The sequence below is a fragment of the Emydura macquarii genome, unplaced genomic scaffold (genome assembly GCF_026122565.2).
Source record: "Emydura macquarii macquarii isolate MOO-44397 ecotype Brisbane River unplaced genomic scaffold, CSIRO-AGI_Emac_v2 contig_1253, whole genome shotgun sequence".
Lineage (NCBI taxonomy): Eukaryota > Metazoa > Chordata > Testudines > Chelidae > Emydura > Emydura macquarii.
In genome coordinates this window covers 76,857,165-76,871,857 of record NW_027131390.1, presented here as the reverse complement: position 1 = coordinate 76,871,857, position 14,693 = coordinate 76,857,165, and the positions used below count along the sequence as shown (strand labels likewise).

The following is a 14,693-nucleotide window of genomic DNA, read 5'->3' as shown; positions in this document are numbered from 1 at the left end:
TTCAGCTGTTCGCTAGATCTAAGTTCCACAAAGTTATCAAGATATGCTAGCGGTCCTGGAAAACTACCCCAAATGAAGAGAGAGTATTTCATTGAAAGCAACCAGGGGATTAATTTGGTTTAAGCAAAAGTAGTTCACATATGCAAGGGTCATAGTTAGCATAAAGGCCCTGAAGAGAGTTTGTCTTTTTTTATACAAAAGTGTACCACCCTGGAAGCTTTTGTGAAACTCCTATAGAAGGAGAGAGCATTTCACATGGATTCTGCCAAGAAGTAAATTTCACTTTTTTATGATCTTACTCTTGTAAGTACTAAAGAGGGTCCTGAGGCGTTGCATCTGAGAATGGAGCTCAATTTGGGCAAATGGAATTGCATTGTTCCAAGAAGGCAGGGAAAAAGAATGGCTTGGTTTGATCCCTTCTTTACCATATGAATGCTACACACATATAGAAGATTAATAAAGTGGTCCCACCATGCTCTGTGTGGCAGAGGTCATTATTCTCATAGTTTCAAAAATGGCAGATGTGGGGTTAAAGAAAGAAACTGAGGTATGGCTGGAATAAGACAGGATTTATTGCCTGTTTGTATCTGCAGGAAAATATTTTCTGAGGTCATTTTGTATGTCGACAGGTGCCAGGGTTCTGTAAACCTACTTGTAAAATAGTTTTGTTAATAGGGCAACAGTTACTGAATAATAATTTATTAGAGCTTTTTTAACTAAGTACTAGAACCAAGATGGCTGCTAAAGCACCACTTACTGTCACGTGACATTGGCACCGAGGTTAAAGCTAACTAGTATTTCTAAACCAGCAGTACCTATAAAAACAGGAGAATGGGTTATTATATTTTTCTTCATACCAAACCCAAATGTATTTTGGAGAATTGGAGTTTACTGTTCGTGATCCTGTCTACGTTATGAGGGAGAGTTACTCTAGTCTTGGGACAGAATAATGATTACTCTTAATTACACTATATAATTACTTGAGAGAGAGAGATTTTCAGCCAGCATGGGGGACTTGAATCAGGATTAGTATCATATTTATATGACCGGTCGACCTCTCAGGCTGCTTCAGAGCTACAAGCTGTTGGGCTCAGCATGAAACAAAAAACTCTAAATAACAAAGGTGGCTCTGGGACAGCTAATTTACTGAATCTGCAATTTCCAGGGCATCTGCGTCCATGAAGCTGGTAAATATTTATTGCTGAATTACTCTGAAGTTTCATTTTTAAGAGGATTTTGTTAAAGAAAATGTGTTTGACATCATGTGGCACAAATTGAAATGGATCATTCAGCAGCACTAATATAGGGGGGAGAAATTGCAGTAGCAAATGAGCATTGCAAATCATGTAACACTAATTCTACTCAGAAACAGCACAGAGAAGTTAGAATCATGATTCTGTACTTTATTGCTTTCTACATGGCTCAATGAAGCTAGCAGCAGTAATCACGTTAAGACCTGAATTTGCTAAAAAGCTTCTAAAAATATACTCTTAATAGCTAAAGTAAATGAGAGATGGCAGTCGGTAAAAGAGGTCCTTTATGTCCATTTAAACCATACCTTCTTATTTGTTAGATCTACTTATTATTTTTCATGTGATTTTGTTGAATGCACATCATAAAAAAATGTTTGACCATTAAAGCTGTCTTCAGCAAAAACTCGGAGTTAAGTAGGTTTGACCAAAGCCTCCACTACTTTTTCCAGCTTGACTTGAAAAGTCCAGTGTTGTAGGACACCATTAGGGAAAGGTACAGTGTCCTGCATGCAGCTGCTTTTGTTTCAAGAGTTTAATTATGTTTCTGCAACACTGATCTGATTATCATGGGGAGACACTGAATATAGTTATGTAATAGGGATTTCAAGCAATTTAGAGATTTTTCAATGGGATTCATAGATGTCAGAGAGCAAAACCCTGTTTCAAATAATAGGGAGTTTCTAATAATTGAGTCTGTACTGTATTGTGGTGATAAAGTTACCATCTGTTGACGTGATCAGATTTTAATTCACAAGTGTAAAGAGTTATGGTCTCCATTAACAACTTGAGAGAGAATATTAGTTCTGATTACAAAGTCACAGCAGAAGTTGGCATAATAATATCTTTCCTGGATGAAATCTTATCGCAGCTATAACACTGGTGTTTGAGGTGCATTGGCAGAACTTCATGGAGAAAGCTTGCTAAGTCCCGGTTGTGCGTCTCTCCTATTTTTATAGTCACTAAACTTTCCTAAAGTCATGTAAAATATTCTCTCTGCAAATATATGTAAATATTACACACAAAAAAGCTTTGTTAAAATGACATTATTAAGATTGCACAGTCAAGTGCTCACAAGTTAGCTGATGCCAGAATTAAGATTGCTTGTGCAACCTTAATTCAGCCTCTTTGTGCTTATTCATTATGATGCAGTCTTTAATTACATGATCACATACTATTGTTTCCAAAGGGTGCCTGCCTGATACAGTACATAGGATGGACAGTGCTAGCTTAATGAGCATCTATTAAATATTTTGTTTTCTCCTCATTGCTCAATGTGTGGCCCCATGCCTTTTTTTTACTGCACAGTTTTCTAACCCTGTTCAGAACACAGATTTATTAATTTTCTATGGTACTCATCACTATAGTAGCTGAGAGCTTCAAAAACAAACAATTTATCTTCACAACACTCCTGTGAGCTCAACTGGGTATAATTATCCCCATTTTACAGCTGGGAAACTGAGGCACAGAGAAATTTAAGGTCAAAAGTATCCATTAATTTTTGGACCCTATTTGCGATGCATAGGATGTGATTTATGAAGGTCCTTGGCATTGTATGGCCACAGTCACAGTATACCCAGTCACAGTCTCCTTGCTAAGGAAGTCCTAGTCCCCTTCAGACTCCCCATCTCAGTACCTGTTTCCTAGCCCAGCCATTCCCAGTTCTCCCCTCCTGGTGCCTCCTCTGATGTGTTCTCTCCCACATCCATGCCCTCCTGTCCCACATTTTTTGTTCCCATTGGATCCCAGACCGAGGCTCCCTTTTTGGGCTCCTCATCCAATCTGTGCACCCCTCATTTTCCCAGTTTCCTTGCCCAGCCAGTCCCCCGACCACCCAAACTCCCAGTCCCAATTTCCCTCTCCACCCAGTTAGCTTCCTGCCCACCTTCTGACCCCAACCTCCTTGTCCCAATCTACTTCCCCCACTTCCCCTGGAGCTTTGGTTCTTCTTCTGCATTCGAATCCAGAAGCTTCCTCCTCTGTTGTGGCTTGAACCAAGCAGGGGGATCATTGAGAGTATAGTAGAAAAGGGTAGGAGAGACACAGGCCCCCTGTTCTCTGTTGTAGTGTCCAGACCTGGCATAGCCTGCAGCAGCCCACAGTTGCAATTCCAGGGAAAGACTTACTCCACACTGGGCTGTAGCATACTCAATGCACATAGAATCTTTGGGGAATTTAATCTTAAAGTCTAAGACATCTCCACTGAGCATATGTGACATACAATTTTTCAAAAGCCTTTTAACTTGGCCAAATTTGGTTGAATTTTCACAGAGATGGCCATAGAAACATCCTTGACACCAAGGCCACCTCCTGCTGAATTTCAAGTCCCTGTTTCAAAGCATGGGGTGAGCTAGAGCATCTCAAACAGAAAGTCACCACAATTTTTTAACATGGCAAAATGGTGTGTTTTCCCTTAGCCTTGTTCTCAGAAACGTCGGAACCATTTCATCTGAAATTTTCCAAAAAAGAAATTCAGCGCAAGGCAGACACTCAGCATGGACAATTTCAGGTTTAACAACGTTATAAGCAATTGAAAATAGGGTCTTTATAATGGGAAGTGCTGGGCAACCTTAATAATAGGTGGGACTGGTAGCACATAGAAAGAGCTGATCAGGGGAGAATCCAACCAGGATTGATAAGTGACTGAAAGTAAATGCGTTGGAGGTTTCTGTGTAGTGTCTAGTGGATAGGAGACCAGATCACAAAAAACTCTTCCTTAGTCACCTTGGTTGGCATTAATTGGCACTTGCGAGCAATCTACATAGAAAGACCAAGAATTCAGTGACTATGAAATGTGAAGTGCCCTCTCATTGTAGAAGGGGTCTCTCTAGATCATGGCTGAGGCACAATGGCAGGGCAATGTGGTAAAGGCTGTTCTATTGTGCCCATACTGTACCTTTCTTTAGTGATGTTAATTTCAACAACACTAATTCACTTGAAAAATAACCCAAAACCCTAAAGAGCTAGTAATCAGTTTAGGATTTTTTTTTTTAAATGTCTTATGTACCATAAATGTTGGGATAGTACTAAATTGCTATAAATCACGGTGGTTGACACAAGTCTGGTAAAGCTTGGTAAGTCTGAGTGCTAAAGGATTCTGGGAGCAAGGCCTCTTAGCACTAGACAGATTGTATGGCAAATCACTAAGTATACAGAACTTGCACTTGGCACTGACGTAAGCCATGAATGTTATCCAGGCCCTGTGTGTGTAGCTGTGCTGATGTGTGACAGACCAATGGTCATGGTCAGCCAATGGCCACTTTGCCTCGTGTATACTCGTGGGTGTGTATAATGATGAATCGGGGACTAACTGACCTGGGTCAACTGACCCTTTAGAACAGCATGACATCAGGCACCCGGGTGAATATTTGACAATATGTACATGTCAGCTGATCCCTCTTGTCCCTCCCAAAATTAATTAGAAAAATAAGTTATAATCATGATATGCTAAATAAGTGCTAGCAGAGCATATTTTGGGGACATGTGACTCCTTTGGGAAAAGGGTATAAGTACTGGAGAATATCACATGCCATATAGAGAGACATCCCAATTAGCATCTGAAGAAGGACTTTAGAACCAAAGTCAGGGTAGCCAACACCCTACCACAAGAGACCATTAAATTGATCAGACACTCAAGAAGAAGGACCAGAAAGTCAGGGTAGCCAAGACCCTGCTACGGGGGCTCAGAAAACAGACCAAGTACCTAAAGGAACCAAAAGAAAGAAGGAAACAGTCTCCATCTACAATTGGTATCTGTACCTGATTTGTTTGCTAATCAGGATACTATGTGGGGCCAGCATAATTACTGAGGGTTTATGCTTGGGGAATTGAGGCTTATGAAGGAGAGGCATTGTATAGCTTTTTCTGTTTGTCTGTGGTAACTGCTTTCCAATAAATAACTTTGCATTGAACAGATTGAATCCTAGTCTTCACTGGTATGGTTATTGGGTCCCCAGCTGTGGGTACGTGAATCGATCCCGGCCCAACAAATGTGTCCTCTGGTGAAGAGAAATATTAAATTCATTTTTTAAAACTAGAGATTAGGGACTGAACCAAAGTCCTATATCCAAACCTTTGACTTGGATTTGAATTCACAGCTTGAACTTCTAGAAAGTTCTGAACCCACGCTCCTTGAACTATGATTTAGACCCAGATTTCAACCCCACCACATTCCCCAGGTTTGGGAATATTGGAATCTGGAGTTTTAGGATATGTCTACACTGGGATAAAAAACTCAGGGCATTGAGTCTCAGAGCCCAGACTCCAGCCCAAGCCCAAATGTCTACACTGCAATTTAATAGCCCCACAGCCTGAGCCCCCCGAGCCCAAGTCCTTTGACCTCTGCCAGTCACAGCTGAGCTGTAGGTCTTTTATTGCTGTGTAGACATACTCTTAGAATAGAAAACAATGCTCATTGAAATGAATGAGTCTTTCTATTGATGATTTCAGTGGACATTGGATTTGGCCTTTAGTTCTGCCTGTTCATTAGTTACATAGGTCAGATCTAGAGTTTTGGTTCAGGTCCACTTTTTTTCCCCCTCAGAGATGGCATATATTATTTAAACTTTAAAAGTCAACTTCTGCAAAATATTACTTGTTTAAGATCTACTATCCCTTTATAGCTTCATGTTATCCCTTCATGTTAGACTATGCAAAAGAATTCAAGGATGCAGAAGGTTATGCCTGAGCTGCTTTGGCAGAGTAGACTGCATAGCACCTCCTTTATTCTCTGACTCACTCCAGTCAATACTATCATTCTTCCACATTCATTTATACTAAAAATCCATCCTCAGTGTGTCCTCAGTTAACATTGTATCTTGTGTAAAGGAAATAAAGGATTATTTTTCAACTCTTTGAGAAAACTATCATTTTAGAAAACAACCTGTCATTTAAATGTGTTTTTTTATTTATATATTCTGTTTGGCTTTAATCACAACTGAGCTGTGCTAAGTAATAAATACAGCACTATAGCCACATTCTATTTCAAATTAAAATGCACAAATTTAATGACTCTTCTGCTTAGACCAATTAGTCATGTATTCTTTCTAGTCTTTATAAAGGCAACACTTAGCCAAGCATACAAATTACTAGTGTCCATCCTTCAGAGAAATGAACTGTGTTAAAATTCAAGCAAATATTTTCCAACTGTTCATACAAAAGGTTGCATAAGACATTCATTGTGTTTCCAAAAACGTTCCCCACGATTTGCTGCTAATCAGTATGTACTTCACCTTTTTTCCTCCAATTAAAAATTGCAAACAGAGAAGCTTTCCAGCAGTAACAGACCCACGTGTCTCCTCATAGATGTGGAGAGTCACATGTTTCAGGAAGCCAGACACACCACTCTGGTACAATATAAAGGCAATGTCAATCATTGTCTCTCATTTTTAATAGCTCTCCTTTCATGGTTCTAATTTTGCCATTAGGAACTAAAGTTTACAGGAACTTTCCTTTTAGTATACTTTAATCCGTAAAGATGGATCTCCTTCATAGTAATGGTGTGCTTATAATTCAGCATTTACAGAAAGATTACAGGTCTTACCAGGACTTTCTAAATTTCATGTCACAAGTAGGAGATCCCCGGAATATATTTTTAATTTATTTTCCTCTTTGGTTCCATCTTAACCAACCGGTTGGTACTAAAATGATATGGGTGGCAGTCATTGGGGATTGGTTCAACCTCATATTTAAATGGTAAGAAGTTTTGTTTCTTTTAAAACTTTGTATTTTTTGTGGTGCAGGTTTTTAGCTGCCTCAAGATTACAATACTTCCTGTAGCCTATAGATTTACCTATGTAGTTTTGCCTTTTAAATATAAAATAGAAAGTGTTTTAAAATTCAGGTTTAACAAAATGAGGATGTTTTTACAGTGACATTTTGATAAGCCAAGAAGAACCCAAAAGAACATTAATATGATTATTCCAACAATACTAATATTTGCAAATAGCATAAGGTGAATTTTATGCTTTGTTTGGGCTTTTCTACTCAGAGATCTTTTTATTGCATTTATATAGTATGTACTATTCTCTTTTCTGTTAGGATTTTATTTGGCCATCGTCCATATTGGTGGATCCAAGAAACAATGATCTATTCCAATCAATCGAGCCCATGTCTTGAACAATTTCCTATAACATGTGAAACTGGGCCAGGTAAGAAATGCTTGCAGCTTCAGTGATAATATTGCAAATATTACTTCAACAAGTAGCAGTCAGTGATGGTGATTATACTGTAAATTGATATACCTGCTGAAAAAATCAAGTACAGTACGCAGGCACATGAACTCAGTTTTGAAGGAGCATCAAAATACATCAGTAGAAAAGTAACAGAGAAACTAAACATTAGATGTATGATAGGTGCTTCTATGAAGAGCTCAGACTAACTGGTCTGAGTATTATCAAGAACTTTTGTTTCAAAATCTTTAACCTATGAAAGGCATCACTTTAAAAATTATAGTTATTACAAGTATCAATGCTGGAGGACTGTCCTTCCAGTAATTACTTTACAGCTCCAGAAATGCTGATTCACCTTTGCTGTGAAGTCATTCTTAGAGGTAGTTCTACCTCAAGTGACACCAACTTGCAGAGAAGAGGTCCACAGAGGTTTATTGAAGGTAAGTAGACACCTGAGATGTCTCCTCCTCAGCACATACAGTGGGCAGGTGAAATATTTTGATATCCAAGCATCTTTATGTAGTACATATGCAAGTAAATGTTGCCCAAGAACACTCCAGATTAGAACAGGTGACTCTTATGGAGTTTGAGGTTTTCTGATTTACTGCAGCAATTTGTAGGGACACAAAAGTAATACAGATTTATGTTTCCCCCCCCCCCCCCCCCCATATTTAAATCTCTAATCCCTGAATTCTCCTCCACCCCAAAGTTATTTATTTTCAAATAAATTCAACAGCCACCTCTGTTCTAACTAAAGGGAAGCCTGAGTTATCTATTCAGGACGGAACACCTCACTCCCTCCAAAGCTATGGGCTGGCACAAGAGAATACACTATATACGTGATATATCTTTTCATTGGATTGTTTTTCGTTCTGCACCCTTTGCTTCATCCTGTACATTCTTTCCTAAGTGGAACATAAATTCAGTATTGCTCAAGTCTCAAATGAATTTTTGAATCCATGAAGTTTGAAATTAGGCAAATTAAGCTTAGACATTCCTACTCTGGATTTTATGTTTACACACAGCTTTAATTATGACTCCTGCAAAATGGATTTTTTCCAGTGTATGAGAAATGTGCAGTAACGGTAATTAATATGCTTTATGATTCCACAGGCTTTCACATGGCATTTTTTCTCTCTGTTAGCAAGATGCTGCATCATAATTTACTCTAATTTTGAATAAGAGGCTTGAGCCCTTGTGTTTGACAGTTTGTTTACTACTTTATGTGAGGACCTGCTATCATCTATTAGGGTTGCTCTTTATCTCACTTGCTCATGAAATACTTGGGGCCCTACCCAAGGTGCTGAGCTCCCTCAGCTCCTTTCAAGTGACGTCAGAACTGAGGGCACTCATCCCTTTGCAATACAGAGGCCTTGGTTAGATACCAATTAGTGTGTTTCCATGTGATTCATTGGAACAGTAGGCCTGTTTCTTTCTGTTTAAAAAGGAACCATTTCTCGTTTTATTTTTTCAAATTTGTTATTTACAATTTTTTAAATACGTAGTTTAAATAAAAAGACTAGAGCAGCAGACGTTGTACACTAACAAGAATATTTACATGAGCAAAGTATATAAAACAATGAACAACGTAAGGATTGCAGATAGCTTGAGCTAAAAATCTGCATCTGGAGAGCCTCAAGCTTTGAGGTAGGGGTTTTGCAATTTGGATCTAGATCTGAATTTTCCAGCTGGCTTCAATGGGCTGAACCAAAACCCCAGATCCAGCCCTCTCACAAATATTGGTGGAATTTCAAAATGTGGATATAAATTTTGGACTTTAGGCCCATCTCTAGTAAACACATTGCATATGGGTATGATAAATACTTTCATATGAAAGACTGATAACAGCAAGCAAAGGTGTTTTCAAACACTGAAATATAAGATCATAGGTTGGTTTAACCAATGAAATGAAATATAATATATGGAAAGTGCCATGCAAGTATCTTTTGAAAGAGATAAGGAATGAAGGATTGCCATCATGATTAAGAATCTCCTAGAAAAATCCAGAAAAAGTGTGTAGATGGAATAGAAATCAATGTAATATTCCTTCTTAGATGCAATTTTCTACCTTACTAAAATGTGCCGTACCTTTGTGTATTACTTCTGTAGGGATTGGCCACAACATTTTCTCTAGTGAAAAAATGATTTCCACGGCCTGCAAAATAAGCCCTGTATACTTTTCCACCCTTTTAACTGTTCAAGAAGCCAAGATGCACCAATCTACCACCTACAGAGTCAGATTCTCTGCCTTGGCTGCATCTCTGCTATCTGGGTTTCCCTGTGGCATGATGGAATCCCCAGCTCTAAGCCATTCTTGCTGCAGCCTCCAGCCCAGTGGGCATGTTGTGGCTGGGGAAGGGTGTGTCAGAGGTAATGTAGTGAGGATCAGGAGAGGCTGGAGCGCTTTGCACTCCAACTATACCCGACTGGTGGATGGTTTTTTGAGGACCATTCTGAGTTGACACATGCTAGAGAGGCCTTTAGGGGTAGCTTCTAGCCTCTGTACTACTCAAGCCTGTGCCAGAGCTGAGGACTAGTAAGAACTGAAGAACCATAACCTCCCTCTATCAAATTTGATAACTGTAAATCTGATGAAGCAGAGAATCTGACCCCTGGTATGTGCAGGGAGAACTGCCATAGTAATCTTATGAATTACTTCACTAGCAGCATTCCACTATGGTCTGATTTTTGATCAGCTCCACCAGAGGTGGGTGAAATCTTCTGCATCTCCATCCTGCCTTCAGTATGCTTTGAAACTGCTTCTATTAAATTTGGGTAAATGACTTCGCATATAATAAAGCACTCAATACGCAGAAGTCTGTTTAAAATGAGGCCCCCATATGTTGCTCTACTATAGAGTATTGTTAATGAATTCAAAATAGTATAACATTATTTCATGGGAAGAGATCTATTGAAATCTTTTCCCATTCCATTTTGTATACATTCAATTTTCAACACTTTAGGTATTGCGTCAAACTGAACATAAATAAGCCCCTTTCTTCCAACATATTTGAAAATATTTTTGTCCTCCTTTTTGAGGAGCTATAGAAAATATGGCTTCTGAATTGAGGAAATGGACAAAATGACAATTTGGAAGGGCTATCTAAAATCTGAAATTGCTCTAGTGTATTTTAAAATTTACTGATTGATAGAAAATCAGAAAATCTTCACTTCAATTTCAATATTTCAATACATCCCTATCTTGCATTGTAGCTATATTCCATATACTTTGTGGCTCTGTTCATAAAATTACTTCCCTTAGGTTTTGTAAGGATAGGGAGCCTTCCCAATGTCCATATCTAATCATTGCCTGTGAATTGTGCCTGACATGCCGCAATCCACCATAACTGGGGTTCTAGTATTGATAAAACAACTGCAAGTTTAAGAAGTGTCAGCCCGCCCTTTAGTACCATTGCTTAGTACATTAAGCTTGTAGTTGCTCCAGATGTATGTATAGCTATGGCTATAGAGAATTATGTGCCATAATCAGGAGCATATGCAGCAGATAAGTTCAACCCTTGTTGCACCTTTGTTTTTAGCAAAAATCAGATTAATTAACCTATCTATTTAGCATATTTTCCTCTCAGCATCATGTTAACTTAAGGTCTATATGTCATCTGCTGCTGTGCTTCTGATAAAGATTCTGGAGAATCAGTGGATAATTTTTCTGAGGATTTCATGTAGACAAGACAACCTGACCTAGCTTTTGAAAAGCCATTAAAGTTCCTATAGGTTTTTTATTTTTACATTAATTGTTTGAATAATTGACAACAATTAATTTTCTATATTCCAAACTTGTGTTAATGATTTTTAAGCTAAAATGCTCTTTTGTTTTTTAAACAGGAAGTCCATCTGGCCACGCCATGGGATCTTCTTGTGTCTGGTATGTAATGGTAACTGCAACACTTAGTTACACAGGGAGGTGGAAAGGTGAATCTGCAGTTACATTGCACAGGTCAGTCTGCGTCTAATATTCTGAGACCTTTATTTTGTTGAATTTATATATTTATTTTTGATAGACATTATTATAGCAAATATTTCTAATTCATCTTTGGCCCAATTGAGTTTTAAATTGTTAACATGTCTTCATGCTTATCGGTTTTGGCTAAAGAAGCAGAATATAGAGGAAATGTATATTTTTCTTTAGAGTGACATCTAATTAACTCTCTGCCATTGCATTAACACAGATCTGAGCCTGCCTCCTTTAAAGGCTGTGGGAGTGGGAGCAGGTCAATAGCGCTGGCAATTCGAATTTATATTCAATGCCTCTCTTTGTCTGATCTACTGACTAGTGCATTACATTTACTGCTTTGGGGGTGGTCATTCATATTCATATTTTATTGTAAAGAAAATGCACAAAATAGCTTATGACTAATTGAACTTTTTACCAAAGTTGGAAGGATTGTTATTTGACTGTGAGGATCATGAGTTTAATTATGCCTTCATGATGAAAAACACATGGAAAAATACATCTGCCACTTTACCTTTCCATTGATGCCTTACAGCAAAAACAAAGCAACTGATCATAGATCCTAAAGTATTAGCGTTTGATCCTGCAGTCTTTAAGCAGGCAAAATTCCTATTAAAGTAAATGGAATTGCAAGGTAATACCCTTATACTGCCAGTATTATTTCAGTATTAAAACCTGGCTCCAGGTTTTGATCATCTGTCTCTACACTGTTGAATTTGAATCTCTGCCTGCTAAAGTAAGGGGACCCAGCTGAATGACACACAATGAAATATAATATTTTTGATTTTGGATTTTTTAAATGTCATTCATACTATTTCTTTTTCTCTCATAGACTTACCTGGTCATTCCTTTGGAGTGTGTTTTGGATTATTCAGATCAGTGTGTGTGTCTCTAGGGTATTCATAGCAACGCATTTCCCTCATCAAGTTATTCTTGGAGTAATTGGTGGTAATATTGCTTATTCTTTTTCTTTGCAACATAAACACATAATCTGAAAATTTGTTTTAAGTTTTAAAAAAAGTCATAGGCATTTAAAGGGATTTTTATCCTGTGTCTCTAGAGCTGCATGTGGTTTCTGGGGAGACTAAGAGTTTGAATATATTACTATTATTATTAATTATTTGTATTAGTGTAGCATGTAGGAGCCCTAGTCATGGACAAGGAACCCATTGTGCTAGGTGCTGTACAAACACAAAACAAAAAGATGGTTGCTGCAGCAAGGAGCCTATTGTCTAAGTATAATACAGCCTTAGGGTAACATTTTCAAAAGCACATAAGTGTTTTAGGAGTCTAGTTCCATTTTAAAAAAATAACAGGCACTTAAAAGCCTAAATCCCATTGATTTTCTATGACGTCTAGGCTGCTAAGTGCCAAGTCAGTTTTAAAAATAGGACTTAGGCACTTTTGAAAATGCTTCCCTTCTGATCTCAGAATGATTGGAGCATTAATCCCAGGGGTACTCCCTATGCTACTTTACATGTGCAAATCAGCATGGTTAGCACTGAGCCAGTCGTTTGAAGTTACAAGGCTCCCTCTCTGTTCCTCTTCATAGCCAGGAAGGGGCTGAATGAGAAAGGAGAGAGAAATGAAAAACATCTCCCCTCTCCAGCACTCAGAAAGAGGGAAGGACCAAGAGCATAGATAGGCTTTGATTCAGCCCTGTGAGAGTAGGTGATTGCAATCTGCATCCCTCTCTATTCATGGGGTAGTATCTGAAGGGTGTGAAAAAGGACAGCAAGAGAGACTGGCCTGTTTAGGTGTGCTAATGCAGGGTTTATTAGTGAAAAACTACAAGTCTCTTCTGATAATGTGCCCCATGGCATTTAAAGTAATGATTTTGACTTGGCAATTTCGGAGATGAATGAGGTTTTTCAGTGTACTGTAAAAGTGGAAAAACCAGATGTATTCTTCTTCTTTAAGAGGTTTAATTCTGTTTTTTAAAGCTAGGCCCTAGAAAATGATTCCTTTTCAATATCCAAGAGCACAATGCATATCCTAATATTGCGTTTCTAATTCACAGGAATGCTTGTTGCTGAAGCATTGGAGCATACGCCTGCTATTCAGACAGCAAGTTTGAGAACGTATATCAAGACAAATCTGTTTCTGTTCATCTTCGCTCTTGGCTTTTACCTGGTTCTCAAACTTATTGATGTTGATCTTCTATGGTCTGTTCCAAAGGCGAAGAAATGGTGTGCCAATCCAGATTGGATAAACATTGACACAACTCCGTTTGCTGGACTGGTGAGAAATTTAGGTGCACTCTTTGGGTTAGGTCTTGGCATTAATTCCGAAATGTTCATCATGAGCTGTAAAGGTACAAATGGATATAAGATGAGTTTCAGGCTCTTGTGTATAGCTGCCTCACTAGCTACATTGCAGCTGTACGATTTTATCAAGCTACCCACACATACCGAGTATTTGTTTTACGTTCTTTCATTTTGTAAAAGTGCAGCCATACCTCTGACTGTAGTTGCCTTGGTTCCGTACTGCATACACATTTTAATGAGGCCAACTGAAAAGAAGTTTAATTAGATGAACTTTCAAAGTGGTCTGAAAAAACGTGGGTGCCTCTGGGTACAAGCAGTATTCTGTGTCTCGCTGCAAAGGTAATTATTTTGGTACTCCATTCTGAACAGTGGTGGGTGTCCCTATGGGTTTGATATACTCCCTGTAAGTACCACGCCCAAAGGCAGTACATCCAGGAATGACACTGTCATGTCAGAAGCACTGATTGGCTTGCACTTTGACTTCATTCCCAGAAGTACTGCTAGGCTTGACATTGCATCATGGCTGCCTAACACCACTGCAGCTATGCAGGTGTTTTGATGCTTGTTGGGATTAGCCACAGTTTGTAGGTTTTCTAGTTCTTTTAAACTTTCAACTAGATGGTGCTTCATCTTCCATATCGTCGTTCTCTTTCCATTTTATATATATAAATGCTGCATGTTAATCTGCTGGAAAATTAAGTGTGATAAAAATCACACTAATTCTTAACTACCTGGATACAGCCATGTACTGTGGTGAAGCTCTGCATAGTTTGCCAAACTTTAGATTTAACTTAGAGTGTTTTCTGAGTGAAGCATCTTCTGACTGAGTCAGGAAAGAAGAAGAAATTATTTTTAAAAAGACTAGTCTGAAACAATGTAATTTCAGTCCACTTGATTCTATTTCTAGGGTTATCTACAAAGCAGATAACTTTGTATTGATATGTTGCTTTTTGTATTTTTCTTTAAAAAAAAAAAAATAGCTAAATGCAAAAACTTGAAATAAAAGGGCAATAAATTCTATTTACTAAAAATACTA

The 14,693-nt window shown here is 38.3% G+C and overlaps 1 protein-coding gene across 2 annotated transcripts in view; it reads left to right on the top strand.

Moving 5' to 3' along the window:
* G6PC2 (glucose-6-phosphatase catalytic subunit 2) overlaps window positions 1-14,693 on the top strand; it is a 24,557-nt gene extending 9,864 nt beyond the window's left edge. Inside the window, exons 1-5 of one of the 2 annotated variants that reach the window (XM_067549295.1) lie at window positions 6,727-6,944; window positions 7,290-7,399; window positions 11,264-11,375; window positions 12,223-12,338; window positions 13,411-14,693. In XM_067549295.1, coding sequence (XP_067405396.1) covers window positions 6,727-6,944; window positions 7,290-7,399; window positions 11,264-11,375; window positions 12,223-12,338; window positions 13,411-13,922 — 1,068 coding nt within the window. In that variant the 3' untranslated portion in view covers window positions 13,923-14,693. Of the gene's footprint in view, window positions 1-6,726; window positions 6,945-7,289; window positions 7,400-11,263; window positions 11,376-12,222; window positions 12,339-13,410 lie in introns of those variants that run through there. The other variant, XM_067549296.1, reaches the window with a different exon arrangement.